The sequence below is a fragment of the Grampus griseus genome, assembly GCF_964374135.1.
Source record: "Grampus griseus genome assembly, chromosome: 7".
Lineage (NCBI taxonomy): Eukaryota > Metazoa > Chordata > Mammalia > Artiodactyla > Delphinidae > Grampus > Grampus griseus.
Genome location: NC_139001.1, coordinates 86018208 through 86041023, shown reverse-complemented (window position 1 = coordinate 86041023; position 22816 = coordinate 86018208). Strand labels below are relative to the sequence as shown.

The window sequence follows — 22816 nt, the reverse complement described above, 5'->3', positions numbered from 1 at the left end:
CAAATTTACTGTCTGCTTCACGTGCTAGTATAAAGTATCCCGCAAAGTCCTGTTTGTGATCCATTTGAAACAATCTTGATTTGCTTAAATTGTCACATTCTTCTTGCACATTTCTTCCTAAATGCAAAGATGGCAAAGAATTCTCCTCCCTCTTCATTACAAAAGTGCAGAATTTCTGGTTTGTTTATTCCTAATGGAACACTTGAGAAAGAAGAAGATATATAAATATCTCCTTCAGAAGATTAGTTGTCTCAATCTTTTTAAAAGAGAGTATTTGTTCATTTCTTCCCCATGGTAAACAATTTGGGCTTTTCATTGTAATTTTCCATGGTCAAATCAATGCATTTCACTTTACTGTCCTGGTCCCATGGTTCAAAAACATCGTACTTTTTAATATCCTTATTTCTTCTATATATATTAATGTATGTCATTTAGGACCTAGATAGTTAGGGATAGAACCTAAGCTCCTTTTTAAACAAATTTGTTGACAGAACCTTCGACTTCATTGTAACTTACTGGAACAGAATCTGGAAAAACTCACAATCGAACAAAGTAAACTACATCGTACTCCTTATGAGAACACATTTCCAAGCAAAGGATTTCAGGCAACAAATGGCATACGTGTTTTGAGTATTACAAATCAAGCATCAGAAATTTCATCTAATCTACTGGTAAATATTCTATTGACAAGGTCAAGAAGAGAGAAAACTCCGGCCCCCAAGATGGAAGAGAGAATAAGCATTAAAAAAAGTGGACAGTTTATCAACTTCAATTTCTAAAGGACTGTGCAGTCCCTTTATAGGATGTAGAGGAAAGTCCCCTAACTCTACTGAAAGTATGTCCATATGTGTGTGATTCTTCAAAGATTATGTTAAGGATGTTAATGAAAAAGGTGGCTAATAATTTCAAGAAACCATAAAGAAAGAGAGAGAGGGAGAGGAAAGCAAGCTGTGGCAAAAAACCTGGGCTCAGCAACTTTCTGGGGGAAATGGTGAAATGTGACTATGTGATTTATAATGAGAAAAGGTATCTACAACATACAATTTTCTACCTAGCTGCAAATAATAATTCATAGTGATGTCCCTTCCAGATAAAAGACCTTTGCTATGTAGGACCCATGTGGTAAAATGATCATGATAAATGTCAGACCGGTGCAGGTAACGGCTTTACAAACCATTAAGATTAGCTGGCTCTTTTTTCCGATGATAACGGTAACCATGCTGTGACTCTATGTGGTAATAATATCTCAGTCCTGATAAATGCCAGAGCCAGGCAGAGGTGTTTATCATTCCCAGTTCAGAAATGCTGACTAAAGTTACCACATGTTGCCTGTTTTTCTTCTTTTACAATACTCTCACAATTAAAAAAAAAAAAAAAGCTGAATCATACAATTATTTTATTCCCCATTTCTTAAAGGAGTTTGATGCTTGTGCTGTTAACTCTCCCCTGCTCTCAATGTCACTGTGCAGCCATGTCGAATGAACTGGCTGGAGAAACAGTTCACCTCATACTAACCACTGTCTCCTCTTGAGAGGTGTTTTGTTCCAAATGAATAGTTATGGATAAAGTTGAATATGCTTCTTCAAAAAAGATTTTTAACCCAAAAGACAGGGAAAAATATTTCTTCGTTCACATTTTTCTTAATTGTGTGACAGATCCTAGTTGTTTTCAAGTGTGATTTTTTTTAATCCCCTATAAATTTAATTTGTCTACCAGTGGAAAGAGGTAGACACATTAAAACTTTAAATCTGGAAAAGTATTTGTAGGATTGCCACCCTCATGAAAATGTACAAAGATAATGCTTAATGTAAATAGCTACTTGAGTATTTGAAAAGAATTACTGGTTTATGGTTAGAAAGATGTCAAATGTCTCAAAACGATAAGCCTGTTTTTTTTTAAAGGCTTATAAAACCAGATATGCACGGATAAATACAGTTTAAAGAAAATTCTCAAAGGAGAACTAAATAAACTAGTGAGCTTTATTTTCTCAGCACACACTCTCACCTGAGGATGAATTAGTATCATTTGTAAGTTACAGAAATGTGCTTGGCCACCATGACACTTGCAAAATTACTTTGAAAACAAGAAATTTTAGCGAGGATACTACGATCATGCTTTTCCTGTGAAGATTGCTGCCACTACCTTACTCTTTGATTCAGACAAAGAGTGGCATTGCTACAAAACTGAGGAAATTTGTTTTAAGAGACAGTTCCAGGTTGGTGAATTTTAGAAAATGTTATCATCCCCAAATTGATTGCACCAAAGCAATAATACAGGTTATTAAAAGTTACTTAGAGCCTAAAACTTGAATACATTTTCCAAACTTGCCCTCAGTGTGAGGTCAATACACCAGAAGTCCCTAGGATAACATAGATAAAGTTACATGAAAAAGAAAAGGTGATTAAATTACTTTCTTGAATGTATTTGGGGATATACAAAGAAGTTAAGAATAATGATTCGAAGACCTTCAGAAATCGATTAGAAAAAATTTTACATTTGTGACTTGGTATTAATTGCATTTCTCAATTATTTTGAATTTTTTGGTATAAGGAACTAACACCCAAGAAGCATTTTGAGTTTAACAATTATCTTAGAGGATTCCTTCAGTCAAAAGAAAGATACAAACTCCACTGATAACTATATAATGATATGTCTTAAGTTTAAACATCTCTGGGACACATTTTGTATCTTATCTGCCCCTCTAGGCTGTAAAATGACAGTAGATAGGGATCAACTTTGTGTTTGCCACACGCTGCACGTTGGTCTTAATAAACATTTTTTTCTTCAACCGTGTGTACATATATATGTTTAATACTCTAAAAATTATTTGACAAAAAGATATTTTTTTCTTTTCAATAATTTTCTAGTTGGTATTGCCAGAGACTAGGAGTAGAGGTGAAAAGAAACAGAAGTCAGCCTTAACAAAACTAAGTTTGCCCCTAACAGCATGCTGTAGATGGCCTAGCTCCACCTGCACAAGGACCAGAAATGGCCTCTGGAAATGATGCAAAACTGGCCAGGATGCTGCAACTTTCCTCACAGGTTGAGGAATCCATGGACTTATGTCAATCAGTTGGCCAGAGGATTTTTTTTACTGACATTTATTAGCTATGGAGAGTTATTTTTAAAATTCTTCCTAAAAGGGAAAAATTGTTCAAAAATCAGACAGCACATTAATATCTCCTGGAAGCAGAAACAAAGAATACAACAGAAATCTGGTGTACCAGTGAGGGGATTAGATCTAATATGCAGGTGATCCCTACTAGAGAAAGTAGATTCAGTTCCGGCTGCATCTTTCCTGCCCTGTGTTCTCAAGTTGAACTGCCTTGACATAGATTATCAGTACCTAAAATCAAACTTACCACGTAACTGCAGACATTAAGAATGTGTCTTCCTTTTAACTAAAAATAAAAAACGGCTCTTCAGTTTGGATGGGGCGAGGGGAGCAGACTCTTGAAAAATTGCCAATTGCCAACTCCAGATTAGCCTGAAGTCCATTGTTCTTCCTTTTTATGATGCAATGGCACATCTATTTATAATACACTATGTCTACTTATGAGTTAGAACCAAACACTCTTTCATAATGGACAGCATTCTAAGTATTTATGGCTTCATGTGATTTGGGAAATGGCCTTGAACTATGAACAATCATGTGTCAGGGCAGATAGGATGATTCAAAAGAAAGGTTTTAATGGGAAGGGTACTTACATTCAATAAGCACTTATAATATGTGCATTTATGTACATTGAAACATTTAATTCAACAAATGGGTTGTGCGTGTGCGCGTTTAAATAAGGAACTGGAAGCATCGAAATTCAAGCAACTTGTCCCAAATCATAACTGCAGAGCAAGAATTCTAACTTAGTTCTTTCAGACTCCGTCATGATATACCACTTCTCTTAATTTATAACAGGGATTTAAAGCCTCTATTTGTATCCATTTGTAAGTCTTGAATTTGCTCCCCTCCCCCCCAGTGTTCCTCCCTGAATTCAACGTAAATTATTTAAAGAAAGTTATCAAGCGATTGTTGTCATGCCTTGGATGATTCCTCAACACCCAATTCAAATTTTATAATTAAAAATCATGTCCTCAAAGATTTGCATCCAGTTGTATGGTACACTAAAAAAATAAAATGTTCTCTGAAGATAATCATTCCTCCTGTAAGCCAGGACAGTCTCTAACTGGATTCTGAAATGGTGATGATACAAAGAATAGAAAGTGAATAGAAACTAAACTGCTTTCTTCCAAATATAGCCCTGACGTATAAGTGACTACCATTTTTTTCATACAGGATGCACTATACATTCCAGAGTAACTTTCAGAAGCAGAACAGCTGTGATATTGCTGACCTCCTCAAAACAAAGGGGTACAGTTGTCCTTTAAGAATTACAGACAAATAGAAAGAATAGTACTACTGATACATTGGTTACTGGGAGAATCTGGTCTTTTCTTCCCCTGGGTGAACCTACATAACAAAGCAGAATTAATTTTGAAATATGATTTAACATGTGACTATAAATAAGTTAAGAATAATAAATGCATAGATGATAAGGCCGGAAAAGTGTCCAGGGGTCACCAGGTCCAGGGTTTTGCACTGCACAGAACTCTTTCCATCGTTGTATAACTTTCTCTTATCTCTGCAAAAAAAGGCATTCGGTTGTAAATGTCCTTGTTTTAGTAGCAACATTTCATGCAGATAAATGCAAATGCATCATAAACCATATTTTTAAAAATGTGTCCTCAAAACCATGAATCAGAGGAAAACTGTAAAGCCACATCCTTACCATAACATTAAAGGCTATTTCACATCATGTAGGAGCTGTTACTTCTCTAACTGGCCTGGAGTTGTTTTTGAAGAAGCTCATTTACAAAAGAGTTTAAGGTAGTTTGAGAATATGGGGCCAGGTGAGTGAGGAATAGGCATTAGTAAAAAACAGTTTACTATCTCAATATGTACATGTACACTGTGCATATTTTTACATAGACATTTTTGCTACTATTGGGTAGCAAGAATGAAGCACTACAGAAAGATTTTGTATGCAATGTGGGTTCACAGCTCACAGATTGGAGAGGCTATTGGGATCTGGGTGGGAACTAAAATGGACGTATTAGAGAACACAGAGTAGATACAAAAATAAATTATAAGGGAATGAAGGTAGGAGCAAATGTGAGTGAAAGAGGAAAGAATCATGGAGGTTTTTTTTAATTACTGGCAAGATTTTGTATAAGTCTCTTAGTATACAGTTTACCTAAGAGGTTCTCTAATTCTCCATGTAGAAAAGGTTCATTTCCCCCCTTTTAGACATAATGTAAAAGAGTCAGAGATATCTCAAAGTCTTCTCGGAACTCTCAATACTTCACAAGAATGAGAAACCATATGCTGAAGGAGAAATATTAATAGAAAATGCTGTCTTTCAGATGCTCACTGAATCAGTTGAAGACAGTTGACGCATCTGTAGTAAACTGTGTCTGAATCTTAGCTCATTAACCACTGCTGTATTATGTATGCTGATTCCAACTCCTAATACGACACATCAATAAACCAGATCAGAAAAGGTGTCATTTTGATTTTAATGTATCCAATTGTATTTTTAGATGTTCCTCTACTTAGAAGTGTTTGTGTTATTTCCTGATTTTACAAGCTATGGAAGAGTGGGTATGGTATTGATTTGAAGGGGAAACCACTGCTTTCCTATAACCTTTTCAAAGATTTTGTTCTGATTATGTTGTAAGAACAATAAATTGCTCCTCCTTGATAATATTTCAGCCCTCTCTAAGCCATTGTCCAGTACCCCCTCCACTACTTAAGTGTAACCCAGCCACACATATGTATATACCACCATTCATTCCAGTTCCTCAATTATGTGTGAAAGCAGAGGAAGAGAGAAAAATGTTTCTATAAAGTATTCTTCGTGTAGGATGTTTCTTACAAGCAGATATGGGAACCACCATGTACTTTTATAAGAATTCTTGCATGGAACTGAGCTGCTCGTCAGTCAGATCATCGGTCTCTCTGCCCACCACAAGTTATTTAGTGTGCTGTAAAATGTCAGACTACCATAGCAAGTGTATCGTCACCCACTGGCACCAACTCAGTTCAAGTATTAGAAACTACATTTTGAACGCTCACTGCAACCAGGTAGTATGCTCATTGCTGAAGATAAAAGGTGAACCATACCCAGCATGGGCCTCAAAAAAGGTGGCGGGGGGGCGGGGGTGAACACTTACGGAGTACCTACTTTTTACTAGTCATCATTAGGTTCATTACATACTATCTTGTTCAATCCATAAAACTGGCCTCAGACATTTTTCAAAGAAAATAAGAAACTTGTCCAAGACCACACAGCTAATAAAAAGCTGTTACAGAATTCAAACCAAGGTCTGTCTGTTCCAATCTGTGTTCATGTCTTTCCTTTGTTCACTAATTCTTTCTTTATTCATTTAACCCACTATATACCAGTATAAGAGCTGCCTCAGTTTATGGGAAAATTCTCAGTTTAATAGGAAAAATTGAACGGCATTCAAGCCATGAAAATATCGTGCAGAATGTTATCTACATAGAATGTCCTAAGTGCAATGGAACATAGAACAGGGACTTTGTCTAGGGAAGGTCATAATTCTTTTACCTAGTGGTTAAACAGACAAACTAAAGTTTTAATTCCTGCCCAGGCACCATGGCAGTGACCTTGCACATTCAAGTATTTCCAGTTAAGCAACGCCAGCCTTTCTTAAACCTACCCAGACTGGGGCATATTTCCCTAAAACTGAGGTTTGCTGGATATAGCCATTTAAACCACTCTCCATTTATTGTCTGTCAGGCTTAGATTATGGCTACTACTCCTATAGTCCTCAATGTCAACAGATCCCTTTTTTGGAGACTCTGACATTGACCTAATCATAACCATGGCCAGAGACTTCAGTGAAATTAGAAAGGTGTCCTCTCCTTCCTTTCCCTCCTCTCCCTCACCTCTCCTAATTTCATCTTAATTGCTTGAATCAAGTAGTTCAGCAGATCCTTAGGTAAATTAAACTACTAGCATCATGCCAAACTATGCAGAATATACCCATCTCATAAATATATAAACGTATGTATATGTACCTGTTTATGTATATGATCATTGGTGTGTTGCATTAGCTTCAGATGGCTAGATACAAGGTATCCAAGTATCCCGAAGTGCTCTGTCCTGAATGTACTGTACCAGTTTCACTGTCATCTTTATTGACTTTGTTTTCCTTCTTTTTCTGAGTTTCTCATATCCTATAGGCTCCAACTGGTCCTGTGAAGCATCACATTGTCTTACCACCATTAAGCTACAAGGTGGCTTTCTACCCTTTGGCAGAAAGATTAGATCTGCTGTCTGCTGTGATGTTGCAACTGGCTTTTCTGTTTTTCTCTCTCTTTTTCTCTCCCCTTTGTCTCTTTCATTTGCAGTTGTCCAATCCATATTATTCCGGAACTCTTCTAAGAGTAAGTGCAGTTTTGAAAGCTCAGACTGTGGGAGGCATTATTTATAGACCTCTGTGGTTTCAGGAAGAAGAAGAAACGCTTCCAAGCAGAGTTCTACTAGGAAGACTGCCCCCACCCTACTTTAGCCAAATACTATCTTCTGCAGGATATTTTCCTGTAATTCCTTATAAAAAGTTTCTTTTGCAAAAGTATATTTAAAAAAAGGAAAACAAAACACCCTGCCAGTTTCTACACTAACTCTTTCTTGCCCCACTGTATAAAGTTTATATACCTAATAACAGGTGATTATGAACTGGGCTTTTGGAAGCACACTGTATTAGGAAGTACGTTTGGTTTAGAGACCCACCTTCAAAGGCTTCAGTACACAAGGACTTATTATGTTAAAGAAACTCAGAGACCAACAGTGCAGGACTGGTCTGACTGCTCCACAGATTCAGGGAAGCTCTTTATTCTGTGTGTCCCACTCTGCATAGCCTCAGTTCTCAAGGTCATCTCATGGTACAACCATGCCATCTACATTCTGAGGAGCAGAAAGGCCAAAGGACCACAAAGATAAATTAGCCTCCTGCACACAGCCTCCCCGGAAGTCCCACATAACACTTTGCCTTCTCATTGGCTGGACTCTGTCATACGGTCATTCCAGCTGCCAAACAAGAAAGCTAGGATGAAGGATGTGGCCATCCCTTCAACAGCGGGATTGTCTAGCTAAAGAAGAAGAGAATGGATATTGTGTGGGTGGGTGCCTTACATATTATTCTCTTATCTATCATCTTTTCCAGCAGTGGCCTCTTTAGAATCATCAGGAGCTCTGTGCTAGAAGTTAAAGTATAGAAAGGAAAGGCACCTGAGTCAGTGTATCTAAGGAGTTTAAGTTTGAGAAGTAATTATAATTCTGGGCCCTGGTTAAAACTATGGTAAGATAAATTCTCTAGTGTACTAAGTAACTCAGTTCTTCTTATGCCACCCATGCCCAGAAAGGCAAAAAGAAACAAAATGAAGGAAAACAACCAATATGGTATGTAGTTTTGAACAACTTCCTATTTTTTTAAAATGTATATGACCAAAAAATTAAAAATCAATAAAAAATACAAATTAAAAAATAAAACAAAATGTATATGAATAAGTATTATGCTTTCAAATTTATTTGCACTTTTTTGTTTTACAGCAAAAGCAAAATGTATTAGGGAGAAAAGATAGCATAGAACTAATTTTAAAAATTCTTTACTTCTCCACAAAATCAAGCAAAATAATAGAATGTTGGTAATTGAATGAGAATATATGTCCTTGTGTGTTTGTTTTATATTGTTGCTGTAACAAATTGTCACAAACTCAGTGGCTTCAAACCATAAGAATTTATTATCTTACGTTCCTGAAGGCCAGAAGTGTGAAGTCAGTTTCACTGGGCAAAAATCAAGGTGCTGGCAGGCCTGTGTCCCTTCTGGAGGCTCTCTTCCCTCAGCTTTTCTGGTTTTTAGAGGCTCTCTTTACTCCTTGGCCCATGGTCCTTTATCACATAGCCAAATCTCCTTTCGTTTTCATTGTCATATCCCCTCTCTCTCCGACTCTGACCCTCCTGCTTCCCTCTTAGCCACCGTGATTACATTGGGCCTCCCAGATAATCCAGAATAATCTCCCCATCTCAGAATCCCTAATTTAATCACATTTTCAAAGTCCCTTTTTCCATGGAAGGTAACATTCACAGGTTCCAGAGATGAGGACAGAGACATCTTTGGAAGGCCATTATTTACCCTGCCACAACTTGTAAAATAGTAAAGCATTTATGAAAACGGATGTAATACCTGATCTTAGTAAGAAGATCGTGTCAGAGCCACACTGTTGCTGCTTTCATTTTCCCATGATCTAATTCAGAGTCAAAGTAAAGAAACTTCATGATCCTGATTTCAAGTATAACTATTCCCTTTGGCTGCTAATTAGAACTTTTAAGTTGCTCAGACTTAGTCCAGAATTCTCCTAAGAAAATTCCCTCATGCACCTAAGAAATATCATTCTTTTCTAACCGTCCTTTTTAATTTCTTTTTTTTTTTTCCAGAAAAGCAAGACAATAACACAAGAATTGAAACTATAAAGTCTCTTGTACAAAAACTCCCTCCACCAAATCGTGACACCATGAAAGTCCTCTTTGGACACCTAACTAAGTAAGTTGCAAAGTTTCTGGTTGTTCTGTCACAGTCTCATTTCCTAAATGAGCAATATTTAATTTCAAATCTCTCTAATACAAGAGTTTCCGAATGCATCGATCTCAGATTTCCCTCTCCAGCTGATCTACGTCTTCCTGCAGAAGCTGGGGAATGTACTAGAGGTAGGAAGGGGAACCTACAAAAGGAACTTTTAAAATACTTTCTTTTTTCTGGCTTTTCAACAAGTAGATGTTTGCTGATTGATTGTCAGAACTGTAGCCAGAGCCCTGGGATGGGCTGGGTTTACTTTGTTATTTAGTATAATGGCAAGAGCCTGAAATGATTCAGACATGAGTTCAAAACCTAGCCTCACCACGTACCAAGAGTGATGACCACAAATAAGTTACTTAAACTCTCTGATATCCAATTCCTTCGTCTGTAAGACATTGATTCACATTGATAAGGTGCCATCCATGTAAACAGCTAAAAGAAGAGTATTTCTGGAAGAAAAAAAGACAGTGTAAAGACCCAGAGGCCACACAGAGCTTTATGTATTTGCAAAGCAGAAAGCAGGCCAGGCGGGCTAGAGCCTAATGGACAAGGGGCATGGTGGTGGAGTTGAGGTCATAGATGTTGGACCAGTGTAAGATCACATAGGTTCTCGTGGGCCACAGTGAGAGAGTGGAATTCCATTCTAAATACAGTGAAGAGCCATAAAGAGTGCTAAATTGAGGGATATACAAGATCACCCTGGCTGACAGGTGGAGAATGATTTGCAAAAGTGAAAGCAGGGAAACCTATACAGAGGAGACCATAGTAGTCCAGGCAAGAAGTAATGGTGACTTCAGTGGAGGCCTTAAAGAGGTATTTTGATGATGGATCAGATTGTATTTGCTGATGGTTGGGGTGCAGTGGGGAAGGGAAAGGAGAAATTAAGTGTGCCTGTTAGGGTTTGGGTTTGGGCAAGTGGAGAAATGGTAGTGCGGCACGGATGGGTAAAACTGGAGGAGGAACGGGCTGAATAGGAAGAGCCGACTGGAGAACTTCATTCTGGACATGTTAAGTTTGAAATGACTGTTCCTCATTTGCCTTCTGTTAACACCTTCTTCAGATCATGCAAAGTGCAATACAAGTGATGAGGTTGTAGCTTTCACCATATGCATATAGTAATGTTGAAGCCTGACAGAGTTTCAAATAGATTGGGCTGTTTTGCTTTTGTGAGATTAAATCTCTTTAATCACCCATGCCTTAGGTTGAGTCATTCCTACAGCTTATTCAACTCATCCACTACATGATTTTTAATTGTAAATGTAATGTGCAGAATTGCACACACACAAAATTTAAGCAACTGTCGTGCATGTAAGTCAAATTTGCCTACTAGTCACTCTCAGCCTGCTGAGCAGAAGCAACTAACATTTTTGTATCTACCCTTCCAGACCTGTTCCTAAGGACATACATACCTCTGTGTGGTTGTTTATTGCATTAGAGTATATCATTCTGCACATATTGTTCTTCTACTGTTTTGCAACTCACGGACAGCTTTCCATTTCATGGCATAGTACTCCATGGTATGGATGGTCCATAATTCACTTCACCGGGCACTGCGTTAGGGAACATGTTTCAATCTAATTCATCATATTTGCTTCTTACTTATTTTACTCCCACAGAGGAACCTATGTCAAAGTTCAGAACATCCCTTATTGTTAGAATGCCCCTTTTTGTCACCTCCACATTACTGGCTTCAGTGGGAAACCCAGTGTGGTTAAGTGAAAGGATCTTGGGCTTCAAAAAAATAAAGAGAGAAAGCTAGAGTCAAATTCTTGTTCTATACTTTATACTCCCTTCATGATCTCAAGCACATAAAATCAGATTAAATAATATCAACCGTATCTTGTGGTTATGAGAATTAAATGAGATAATGCATATAAAAAGCCTGGCACAAGGTAAGCATTCCTCAAATGTTAATTCTTTTCCCTTAGGATCCAGACCCACCATGAAAGGGGTTTCAAGTTACAAGTAAATACTGGAGTGCTTATCTCAGTAACTTTAACTGGACAAAGTCGTAAAACAAATGGAAAAGTGTACTCTTTAATGCTGTGCAATACCTAGTCTCAGAGATCTAGAGAAATATCCATTACTCAGTCTCAATTATTCCTTTTTTTTTTTCCAACTGAAAGAACAGCTATAAAATGAAGAAACTGAGAATCAGCTAAATCCTACTTTGAAAAAAACACACACAGATGAGAATCTATCCAATTAAAAACCTTCAAAGGATGAGAATCTTCCACCTTCATGCCAACAATCCCAGTATTAACAATTAGTGCCTGATCATGTTTCTTATATCTAAATTAATTTCCTAATTTTGTTAGAACTTTCAGTTGAGATGGAAATGGATGTTTTTAACTAAGATTTAAGATCAGATGATTATGTCACCTTCACAGCATTCACATGATAAGATTTTTCATTACAGATGGAGAAAAAAGTGTTATTTGCTAGCCACCCGCCTTTCTTGAGTGGTGTGACCATATTCCACCCTGCAATGATTTATAAACGGGGTTTAATTATGCAGAAGTGTGTGCACATGATTATATCTTGTTAAGCATTTCTTGTTAAGTTTTTGATAAACAGCCAATCGTGGCATGTCATCAAAGCTTGAGAAGGCTAAATAAGAAGATTGTTTAACGAGAATTTAAATGTATTCATCTTTGAAAGAATCATTAGAATGTTTTCCTTAGTCTTGATGCATTTGGTAGTTCTTCAGAAAATCTACCATCAACACTTGTATGTAGTGTTTATTCCAAATTGCTGCAAATATATATATATTTTGAAGTTTGTTTAGTGAGGGTCAGGGAATGTAATGAAGTGCCAAAAATTCCACTTGACCTGCGTTGTACTCTGTAGCCAACAGAATAGAAGTCCATTTTTGCAAAGCTCTGAGTTAAACATTCCCTTGAAAGCAGAGCAACTACCAGCTGAGAAAGCTTAATACAGCACAGTTGGGCTAGAAGGTGGATGCAAGTGCTGTCCACAAAAGCCAGAATTTTTAAAGGATTGTGATTATATTAAGCATAAGATTACACAATAGCTGCACAGACTGAATAGTCTCAGAGTCCAGAGTCCTCATTCTCGATCAAACTCAAGGTGAAGTATGTGCTTCTGCTGTGATAGATTGAGACCAGGAATTCAGAATACACTATCATCTCAAAATGCCATCAGCCAGAAACCTTTATTAATAGGCACTTTCACCAATTGACATTACAGTGATAAGCACTGGAAGGTCCTGTGACAGCTCTGAATCATCATATAAATGGCAAGTTCTATCTCTGTTAAAATATAAGTGTCGAATGCATGTTCCTTCAGCCTGCTTCTTTGGAAAGGCAGGCAGGCAAAGTGAAGATGAAGTTAATGGGAAGGAAGACCTAGAAAGATAAGGGTTGCTTGCTGATGGGTAGTGGTTGGACGTTGAGAGCCAGGCAAAGAGGTTATATAAGAAATAGAGGACCATTGAGACTTTATCTGCTGGACATTTGCATGATGTGCTCTGTGTTTATGAAAGAGTATTCTGACAATAGAGTGCAGGGTGAACGAGATAGAAGGAGAAAAAAAACCTAAGAGGCCACATGGGAGTTGTAGTTGGTTTGGAGTGGTGAACATAAAATGGAAAGCAATGGTCCAAATACTGAGACTTTTCAAAGGAAAATTCCATACAATTTTTATTTCTCTCATTTCTTTATCCCCCTTATCCAGTCAGCCATGGGAATAAGTCTGCGGTTTCAGTGCTGAGTAATTGTAAAAATAGTTCCTCTGGTAGCAAGTTAAAAAGCAAAAGGAGACAGTGTTTAGAAGGGTGCACTTTTTTCTCTGTTTTGAAATGCAGACAGGGGAAAGAGGAAGATTAAGATGAGGGTATAGAAGACTAATGAAATAAAGTAAACCCCATTTTGTCAGGTGTGAATTGAATCAAGCCCTCTAGATCTGCTGGTGGGGATGTTCCAACCAGCATGGTATGAAGCCACATATGTAATATAGCTCAAGAATGAAAACCTTTCCAATCTTCATGCCTCTTGAGCCAATCATCTTAATTGCTAGGACCCTATCCTAAGTAATGCTGGGGGATGAGGCCACTTTATGCAGATAAAATTTTACTATTTTCACTGGTAGAAACTTGGAAACAACCTAAGTGTTCAGTGATAGGGGAAGGTTATATAGAACATGGTACATCATATGAGCTTCATAAAATGTGGTTCACAGCTAATTGTTTTCTTAATTAGGGAAATGCTTGTATTAAGTTAAATAAAGTCAGGGATACAATATTTTATATATTTAAGGAGAGTATAAATATGTGGGAAAGTTGTGCATCTAGAAAAGACTGTAAAGCTATTTGCTGAGATGTTAATATTTCTTAGAGTTGTTGAACAATGAAAGTTTTTTTTTTAATTTATTTATTTATTTATGGCTGTGTTGGGTCTTCGTTTCTGTGCGAGGGCTTTCTCTAGTTGTGGCAAGCGGGGGCCACTCTTCATCGCGGTGCGCGGGCCTCTCACTACCGCTGCCTCTCTTGTTCTCTGCGGAGCACAGGCTCCAGACGCGCAGGCTCAGTAATTGTGGCTCACGGGCCCAGTTGCTCCGCGGCATGTGGGATCTTCCCGGACCAAGGCTCGAACCCATGTCCCCTGCATTGGTAGGCAGATTCTCAACCACTGCGCCACCAGGGAAGCCCGAAAGTTTTTTTTTTCTTTGTGTGTTTCTTTTTCTCTCCTAACAATGGGATAGAAAGAGATATTGAGGTTAAGAGAACCGGTAAAGAGAACAGGCTTTGGAGTTAAGCAGAATTGAATGTGAGCCTTGGCCCTGCCACTTACTGGGCATGTAACTTAGAACTGACCTAACTCTAAGCTTCCTTCTTCTCATCTGCAAAACAGGGATCATAATAGGACCTATTTCTGTGGTGAGGAGTAAAGGAATAATCCTTTTAAAGAGTCCAGCACAATACCTAGTACATAGTTGGTTCTAGTTAAGCATCAGACATCAACATGTCTTATTTTTATAGGGAGAGAAATGTAAAATTATTTCTAATGAAATAAATATAGGAAGAATTGCAGAGGCTGGGTTGCCAAATTTCCTGGCTTCCAGAAAATTCTTTACCCCACCACAGAATCTTTTGCCAAAACCTGAGTTGCTATACTGGCCTGACTCAGCCAGTTTCCCCTAGTCCCAGTGAGGCTGTTTTCACATGTTCGACAAACCACGTGACGCCTCCATGTGTTGCCCAGTCCCTGTGTGAATTCCCCTGCCCAATTCTGTACTGTCGCCAGCTCTCCATCAACCTGATCTGAATCTTGTCCCGTGTTCTCAAATCCAACTATTTTCACCTTCAGAGTTGTAGCTTGCTGATAAGAAAGTCTGGTCCGCTTGACTTCTAGGCAGGCGTGGGAACGCTGGAGAAGGACACAGGTCCTCCTCTGCTTCCTGCCCAGAGCCTCCCATCACAGCAGTTTCCTAGGGACGGTTCTCTTCTTGTTATCTAACTTATCAGAATGGTTCTCACAGTGAGAATTTCCTACCAGGCAGAACAGCACACTGGCCACGTGGAAGCCTGGTAAGTGAGCTAATTTGGAGCTGGTAGGGCCTTACCCTATGCCTCAAATCCCCAGTGTAAACACTCCTAGAATTTTATCAGCTACATATCCACCTAGAATGGACACTGACCTTTTCAAGTTCTAGAATTCCTGTTGCCGTTCCTATAAGTAAGCTGTCCTAGCTATTGCTGAAGTCTTTTCTCACATTTTTATTTCTGGGATAAAAGTAATACATGAGAATTACAGAAAACTTAGAAGATAAATACAAAAATATTTTTCCCCCAGCTAAATTGAACTTGTTATCCAGATTTACTTTGTGGCATGCGTTTTGGAAGCCAAAACAATCTCAAATGTTTGATGGTGGGTGGGAGGAGGATATAAAAGAGCATTCAATTCCCACATAGGTATATATTGTCCAGAGAAAGTCAAAATGTCTTAGAGATGGGTGGCTTTTAGAGGTGACATAAAATAATGTCGTTCGTTGATTTTCAAAAATAGCCTTGGAAGAATATATTTGCTGCAGATTTTAGATGCAAATAAACATTCTTATAGGAGACTTGCACTTTGTAAAATAGGCTGAAAGGAGAGCACTGACGCTAAGAAAATCGTCCAGCTGTTCATAGAATTCCAAGGTGAATAGACAAGTCTCATGGAAGCATGCCAGTTGAATGCCTCATTGAAAGGCGAAACTGTTGAGCTGTGGCTATTTTGTGAGAGTAAACCGATATTTAAAGCTTCTCTGTGGTCTTCATGGATGTTAAATAAATACTCTACAAAAGCATGTCAGAGGCAACTCAAATGATGATGACTTAGAAATATAGGGGTTGTATGAGGAAACAATGGTGAGGAAATAATTCATCCGCTCTGTCTTTAAAATGGCATTGGGAGCGTTTCTGATATTTTGTGGGGAGGGGGGTGAGACATGGCCAGAGAGGGACTGGAAAGCCCATGAGCCCGCACCCTTCTCTCTGGTCAAGAGCAATGGCTGGTGAGGCTCGGCCTCCCGTCAGGCCTCTGAAGGCTCAGCTCTGGGGTGCTTTGGAGCAGGCTGTGTTTTTCTGTGCTGCCTTCTGGCATTCCACCCTTTTTCTGTACACTTTGGTCTCTCACCCAGCCACAATACCTGATATCCAATGACTTGCAGGCCATGGGTGTTTTTACTGGAAAATAAAGAACCTTAGCAAATTGTTATTTTCCCTTTTTCTCTCTTTTTTTTTTTTTTTTCCCTGAGAAACAGGGGCTGCAAGTTGTTTGAAATAAGCCAGAAGCCTAATAGCTCCTTTGCTTGTGTATTTGAAATGGCACCCTAATCACTTTGAAGAGCTAATGTACTTCCTATGGGCCTGAAATTTCTCAACTGGACTCCCGTGGCAGAATTTGGCCTGTAGTTAAGAAAATTAATTACTCTGATAGTGAGGATGAAGCAATAGTTCCCAACTCCCTGTAGTAATCATTAAAATGTCATCTACTTAGGAGACATCTTGGCATGGGATTTATAAGGTTTGTGAGCTGGGGACTAAGTTCAATGATCCTTCCAGTGGTGGATCCTTGTTCTAGAGGAAGGCTTTGGGAGATAAGGTTTTTAAGATGGGAGTGAAATTACTTTAGATCTTTTGATTTAACATTTGAATGTTAACAGTTAACCACTGAATAATAAAAAACAAAACAAAACTTAAAATGGCTACTGACCATTTATCACTGTCTTCTCTATTGTTAGCGGTGGCTCACCTTATGGGGGTATTTCCCTCATAAGAGGTAAATTTTTTAATTTGCCTCACCCTTCTCCACTGTGAATCTTGGCCTTTCACCTAATGGAAAGAACCAAGGATTTGGAATCAGAAGACATAGACTCAAGTCCCAACCTCAGCCCTTAGAAACTGTACAACATTAGGAAAAGCTTTAATGTCTCTAACCCTCCCTTTTGCTTATATGTGAAATGGGTCAAATAAATTCACACTTGAGAAAATATTTGTTAACTGTGAAGTCCTATCCACCCATTCCTTTAGGAAGTCTTAAATGAGTGCCTACTGTACTCCAGGCACTGGACCAGATCAGAGGTTGGCAACCTATGGCCATGGGCCACATCCAGCCTGCTGCTTACTTTTATCAACAAAGTTTTATTGGGAAACACACACGCACACCTATATGTTTATGTATTGCCAATGGCTGCTTTCATGCTACAGTGGCAAGAATTAAATAGCTGTAACAAGTTGCACAAAAATATTTATTATCCAGCCCTTTACAGAAACAGTTTACTGACCTTTCACCCAGATACCAGAGGCATAAAAAAGATTCCTACCCTCCCTTATCCTATAGTTTCCCAGGGTAGATAAATTAATAAACAATTATAATAAATGTGGTGAGATATCACAAGACAGTATGAGAGCAACAAGCAGGAGCTGAAATTTAGCCTAGAGAAACCAAAGAATGCCTCCCAGAGGAGAAGACATGGCTATCTTTAAGGAGGTCAGTTTGGCAGACAAAGGCCTGCTACAGGCAGAGGGAAGACTGTGTATAAAGAGGCAGGAAGAAGGAGAACCACAGTGTGGTAAAGACATGCTGACTCCTCTGGAATGATGAATTAGGAAACATGAAAGAGGTGACAGGACATAAGCCCAGAATGTAGTAAACTAGAGCTAAATTGTGATGAACATCATATGCTTTGCTTAAGGAGTTTGAAATTCATTCTGTGGATGTTAGGTAAATCACTGAAAGGTCTGAAGCAGGCAGATGAGGTGATGTGATTTGTGTTTATAAGGAGGGCAACGCTAGAGGTAGTGGAACCAGTTAAGAGGCTGGTATAATGTCTAAGTCAGAGATCCCATAGTAAGGGAGTGTGGGGTGGGGGAAAGGAATGGATACAAGAGGCATGGAGAAGGTCGATTCAATAGAACACGCTCACTGAGTGCATGTAAGAGGTTAAGAGGAAGGAAGGTTCCAAGATGGCACCCAGGTTTTGAACTAGATGAATGGTGATATCCTTAACTCAAACAGAGCAAAAGGAGAAAATTGGAGACATAAAAGAAGTTGAAATTTTCTGGACATGATGTGATTTGGTCATTGCTCATATTCCATTAGAGAATAAGAAACATATGTTGGCAGGAAAGTTGATTGGAATCTAGGTATGAATTTGGGAGTCATCAGTTTAAAGATGGCCTTGGGGTGAGGGAAGGTGTGAACCTAGAAGAGAGTTGAGGGCTTCCCTGGTGGCACAGTGGTTGAGAGTCTGCCTGCCGATGCAGGGGACGCAGGTTCGTGCCCCGGTCCGGGAAGACACCACATGCCGCGGAGCAGCTAGGCCCGTGAGCCATGGTCACTGAGCCTGCGCGTCCGGAGCCTGTGCTCCGCAACGGGAGGGGCCACAACAGTGAGAGGCCCGCGTACCGCAAAAAAAAAAAAAAAGAAGAGAGTTGAGGACAGACTCCTGAGGGTGTCCCCATTGAAGAAGTGGCCAGAGGAAGGGATACTGGGAAAGGGGTCTGAGACTAGCATGCCTGGTAATAGAAAACATGGTGAGACCAGAGGTATTATATTTTGTGGTTAAAACTATTGCTTCCACAAGACCTAGAAAATTCTTATGGTAATGGGACATTGGGCAGAATTTCTAGTGATGTGATCTCCTATTCTAACATTCATCCTTTGGCTTCTGAAAAGCCATAGGAATGAATATATAGTAATCCAGAAGAAAGAAAATTTGTTCTTTAGTATAGTCAGGTCCTGGAAACATTGATAAAGTTGGAAATTATGACCTGGTTCCTTCTACCGTTAGTGCTTGGGCTCCAGGAGGGCAGGAATTTGTATCATTTTGATTCTTGCTATATCCCCAGAGCCTAATACAGTGTTCCACACGTTATAGATACTCAATGGTCTTTGCTGAACAAATGGAATCACATGAACTCATTGAAGAGAAGATGAACATCTAATAGCCATTGGTGGTTCCAATTAAGATCAACTTCTTAAGCTTGTAATCTTGGAAACTTGATATACTTCAGACTAGCACTAGGGAATATTCCATTTTGAGGTTATTGTTAAGTAAATTGTTTTTCTCAAGTTTCTCTCTCCTCACCTGATATTTATCTTTTCATCGTGATGAAGAGAAGAGCAGTTTTAATTGTAAAAGAGGCAATATTATCACTAAGACTGCAAGTTAGGAAGCCTGGAGTATAATGATGAATGGGAGCTAAGGGAAGCTGACCTTGCTGAGTGAGTCTTGGTCAGGGAATCTGTGACCACAGACCAGTGTTGGAGCCCTTTAGATCAATTAGTGCAGCCCAGGGTGGGATTGCCATTTCTTCTGATTTCTTGATCATCTTGGATTTGTAAGAGATCTTGGAATTTCAAAACTTAGTTCTATACCTTCTGTGAGTACTCTTACTACTAAATTAAAGAATCTCTATCACTCCTGTCTCCTATCATATCAGCCAACCTCCCTGTCCATCTTTTGTTCCAGATCCAATATTGACTTCCTACTACCTTGAATTATTTAGCATCAGGTCAAGGAAAAAAATTATGATTACAAAAACTTGACCTGTGCTATTAAGTGTATAAAGAGGGCTTCCCTGGTGGCGCAGTGGTTGCGAGTCCGCCTGCCGATGCAGGGGACGCGGGTTCGTGCCCCGGTCCAGGAAGATCCCGCATGCTGCGGAGCGGCTGGGCCCATGAGCCATGGCCGCTGAGCCTGCGCGTCCGGAGCCTGTGCTCCGCAATGGGAGAGGCCACAACAGTGAGAGGCAAAAAAAAAAAAAGTGTATAAAGTAATTTGGTTCTCCTGTTTTATGGAGCAGAGACACATAACTTCAAAGTGGAAGGGGGAAAAAAATCAACCAGACCTCAGGTCACCTGATTTCCAGTCCACTAGACCACACTCTGCTTCCTTGCCAACACCAATACTCGATTGTTTCCAGGGAAGAAAGAGGGAGAATGAGAGGCCAACTGTGATAGAGGCACAGGCCCATCACTTGAATAACTTTTTAAATTGAACATCAGCTATAATCCCAATCTTTTAAATAAAATAACCTAATTAGTATAGTGACATATTTAAATAAGGGGTTTCTTGGTGTCTGTCCTTCTATCTCTGTCTCTCTCTCTCTCTCTCCCTCTAACAGCTTGCTTTCTACCTAAAAAGCACTGAGAAAAGTTTTATTTTGGGGGGTCCTTTTTAAAACCAAGTTCCATGACCATATTTATTAATGCTTGTGTGTGTGTGTGTGTGTGTGTGTGTGTGTGTGTAGAAAAAACACATTTTTTTAAAAGGCAGTGATGGTGCTGTCTTTTTCCACCTTCTTTCTCCTCCTTAAATGGAAAGCATTGAACCCAGATGCCCAACCACGGAAGATATTCTTCCAGAAGCAGCATCTGGCTTCCTGGCAAGCCCTTCAGGCGAGTTGTTTGGGGAGCTTTGCAGTTGTCTCTTGGTCTGTCACGTGTATCAGATACCGTGGCCCCTCTGGCTGGCATGTCCAGACAGCTGCCAATTCCTTTCGGTTCACCTTTAATTCTGAGAACTAGTTCCCTTATTTTCATTTCTTGTTGGACTTATTTTTCTCCCCACTGCCCATAAGAATTCCAGGACAAGGCTAATTTCTCACTGCTGTCTGCCTGTCAACTTCCTCTCCAGGCCTCTGTCTTTTGAACCCGAGTGAAATCCTCCGTCATTTAGCCCTACATTAAAATAGGTGACTTTTAATAGTGTTTCTTAGCCACTCCTTGTCAGCCTAGCTCCTTGTAATCTGCGGGGTTGTTCCCTGAAAAGAAAACAAAACATTCCATCAGAGTAATTTATTCTGGTCTGTACACGAGATATGAAAGTATTCCTGGCATTTGTGTATTATTTAGTTAAATCAAATTGGCTCCCTGCATCCTCGTCACACCATGAACAAAAGAGCATCTCAGGACTGGAAAAGAGGAGGCCACACGGCAGCATTTACAAATAGCTCCTGCTTCAGGACACCAAAATTTTTAAAGTAGCTTTCTTTTTTTTTCTCTTTTATCTGTTAATGTAAATAAATTGTTCTACTTGTGAAGGATTCTGTGGGGTTTTTTACGGATAATTGTTAAGAACACAGAATCCGATGGTAGCCCACGCACGAGGAAGCCGTGACAAGGTGCTGACAGGTCCGGCTGCAGCACCCAAAACGCAGAGGAGAAAGAAGAAATTAGAGCTGCAGGGTGACATCCAGGAATAGTTCGCATGGGGTAGCTGCACATTTCCACGTTGCTGGGGGGTTTTGCCTCATGCAGGAAAAAGTGCAGATTGTATATGAGATTTCAGATCCCAAGACTGTATTGGCTGTGCTGAGAAAAGACTGGGCTTTAGTAATGGACAGAAGGAAATCTCAACCATAAGTAATAATTAGTCTGTGGCCAGTGGCAGACTCAACCCACAGTTGACTCTGAAGAGGTCCGCAGCTAAAACCACAGGCTTACCTGGAATGAGAGCCTCTGGGGGACAAGGAAATGAATTTAGGGGCTGTTTGGATCAGGACATTGGGAAAATCTTTGAAATCATCTACAAAACAGTAGAGCTTGAATTGAAGATTAGGCTTTTTAAAGTTTTTTTAATCTCTGCCTCAGTGACATTTTCTGGTCTATAATTTTTCCTCAGGTTAATGTGTACAAAGGAAGTTGGAAATACATTCAGAACTTAGAAGCTTTATACTAAATATTGCCCTTTGTACAGAGATTACTTTTCCTCACTTCTAGTAATTTCTTCTCCTCTGTGTCATACATTCTTTTGTCAGACTCTTTTCGCTGGCATTTTCCCCTTTCTATTTTCTGCCTTTTCTCCCAATATCACCCTCCTCCTCAAATTCTTCCTCCTGCCCCTCACTCTGAGAACTCTTTTCACCTTCAAAGCATTGCCAAATACGTCATCCATCTCCCCATTTATTCTTTATACAAATAACAGATCAAGTGCCTCTCACGTGATAGACGCTGAGCTGGAAATAAGGATAATTTTACCAGGAAAACAATCAGTTCCTAGCATCTGGGAACTGCATTCAGTTATGTTATCAATCTCTCTGCCCTTATCTGGGAATGTTCACTTCCCTTAGTCTGACTTTCACTCCCAACTTTGTGGTTCTAGCCCTGCCCCTCCTCTCCTCGCAGGGGTATGCAAACCAGCCTATCTGTTATAGGCGTTTGGTGAGTCCATTGATGAGATTCAGGAAGCCCCTGATCTTCTTTTCTTTCCCACTTTCTGAGAGACAAGTAGAACACTTCGGGGCAGGGCCATAGCGAGGAGTAGGCAAGACATGGGCGCTGGCACCCGGAGAGCTAAAAGCATTTTCTTTCCTACCCTCCGTGAACTCCCAGTCAACATATACCTCTTAATAAATATTTTTCCCTTTGTCAGTGAGTTCACTCATTCATTCATTCATGAATTCATTTAGCGCGTAGTGTTTGGGCTATGAAAAGGTAAAAGAAATTACTCCTGCCCTAAAGGAATTTTTATCTAATTAATTTGTGTCTCTGAGCTTAGACATCAAAACAGGATAAATGTCCTCACATAGTGAAAAGACATGCAGAGTGTGATACTTTACACATGCAAAGTGTGATACTTTACCTAAATCTGGGTTCTTTTTCCCATTTGAACACTTTTTGAGCAGTCATTTTACATCCCAGAAAAATTC

The 22816-nt window shown here is 39.4% G+C and overlaps 1 protein-coding gene across 1 annotated transcript in view; it reads left to right on the top strand.

The window, feature by feature from the left end:
- ARHGAP15 (Rho GTPase activating protein 15) overlaps positions 1-22816 on the top strand; it is a 621892-nt gene that overhangs the window by 553532 nt on the left and 45544 nt on the right. The window contains exon 13 of the mRNA XM_082658330.1: positions 9519-9624. Coding sequence (XP_082514456.1) covers positions 9519-9624 — 106 coding nt within the window. The remainder of the gene's footprint in view (positions 1-9518; positions 9625-22816) is intronic.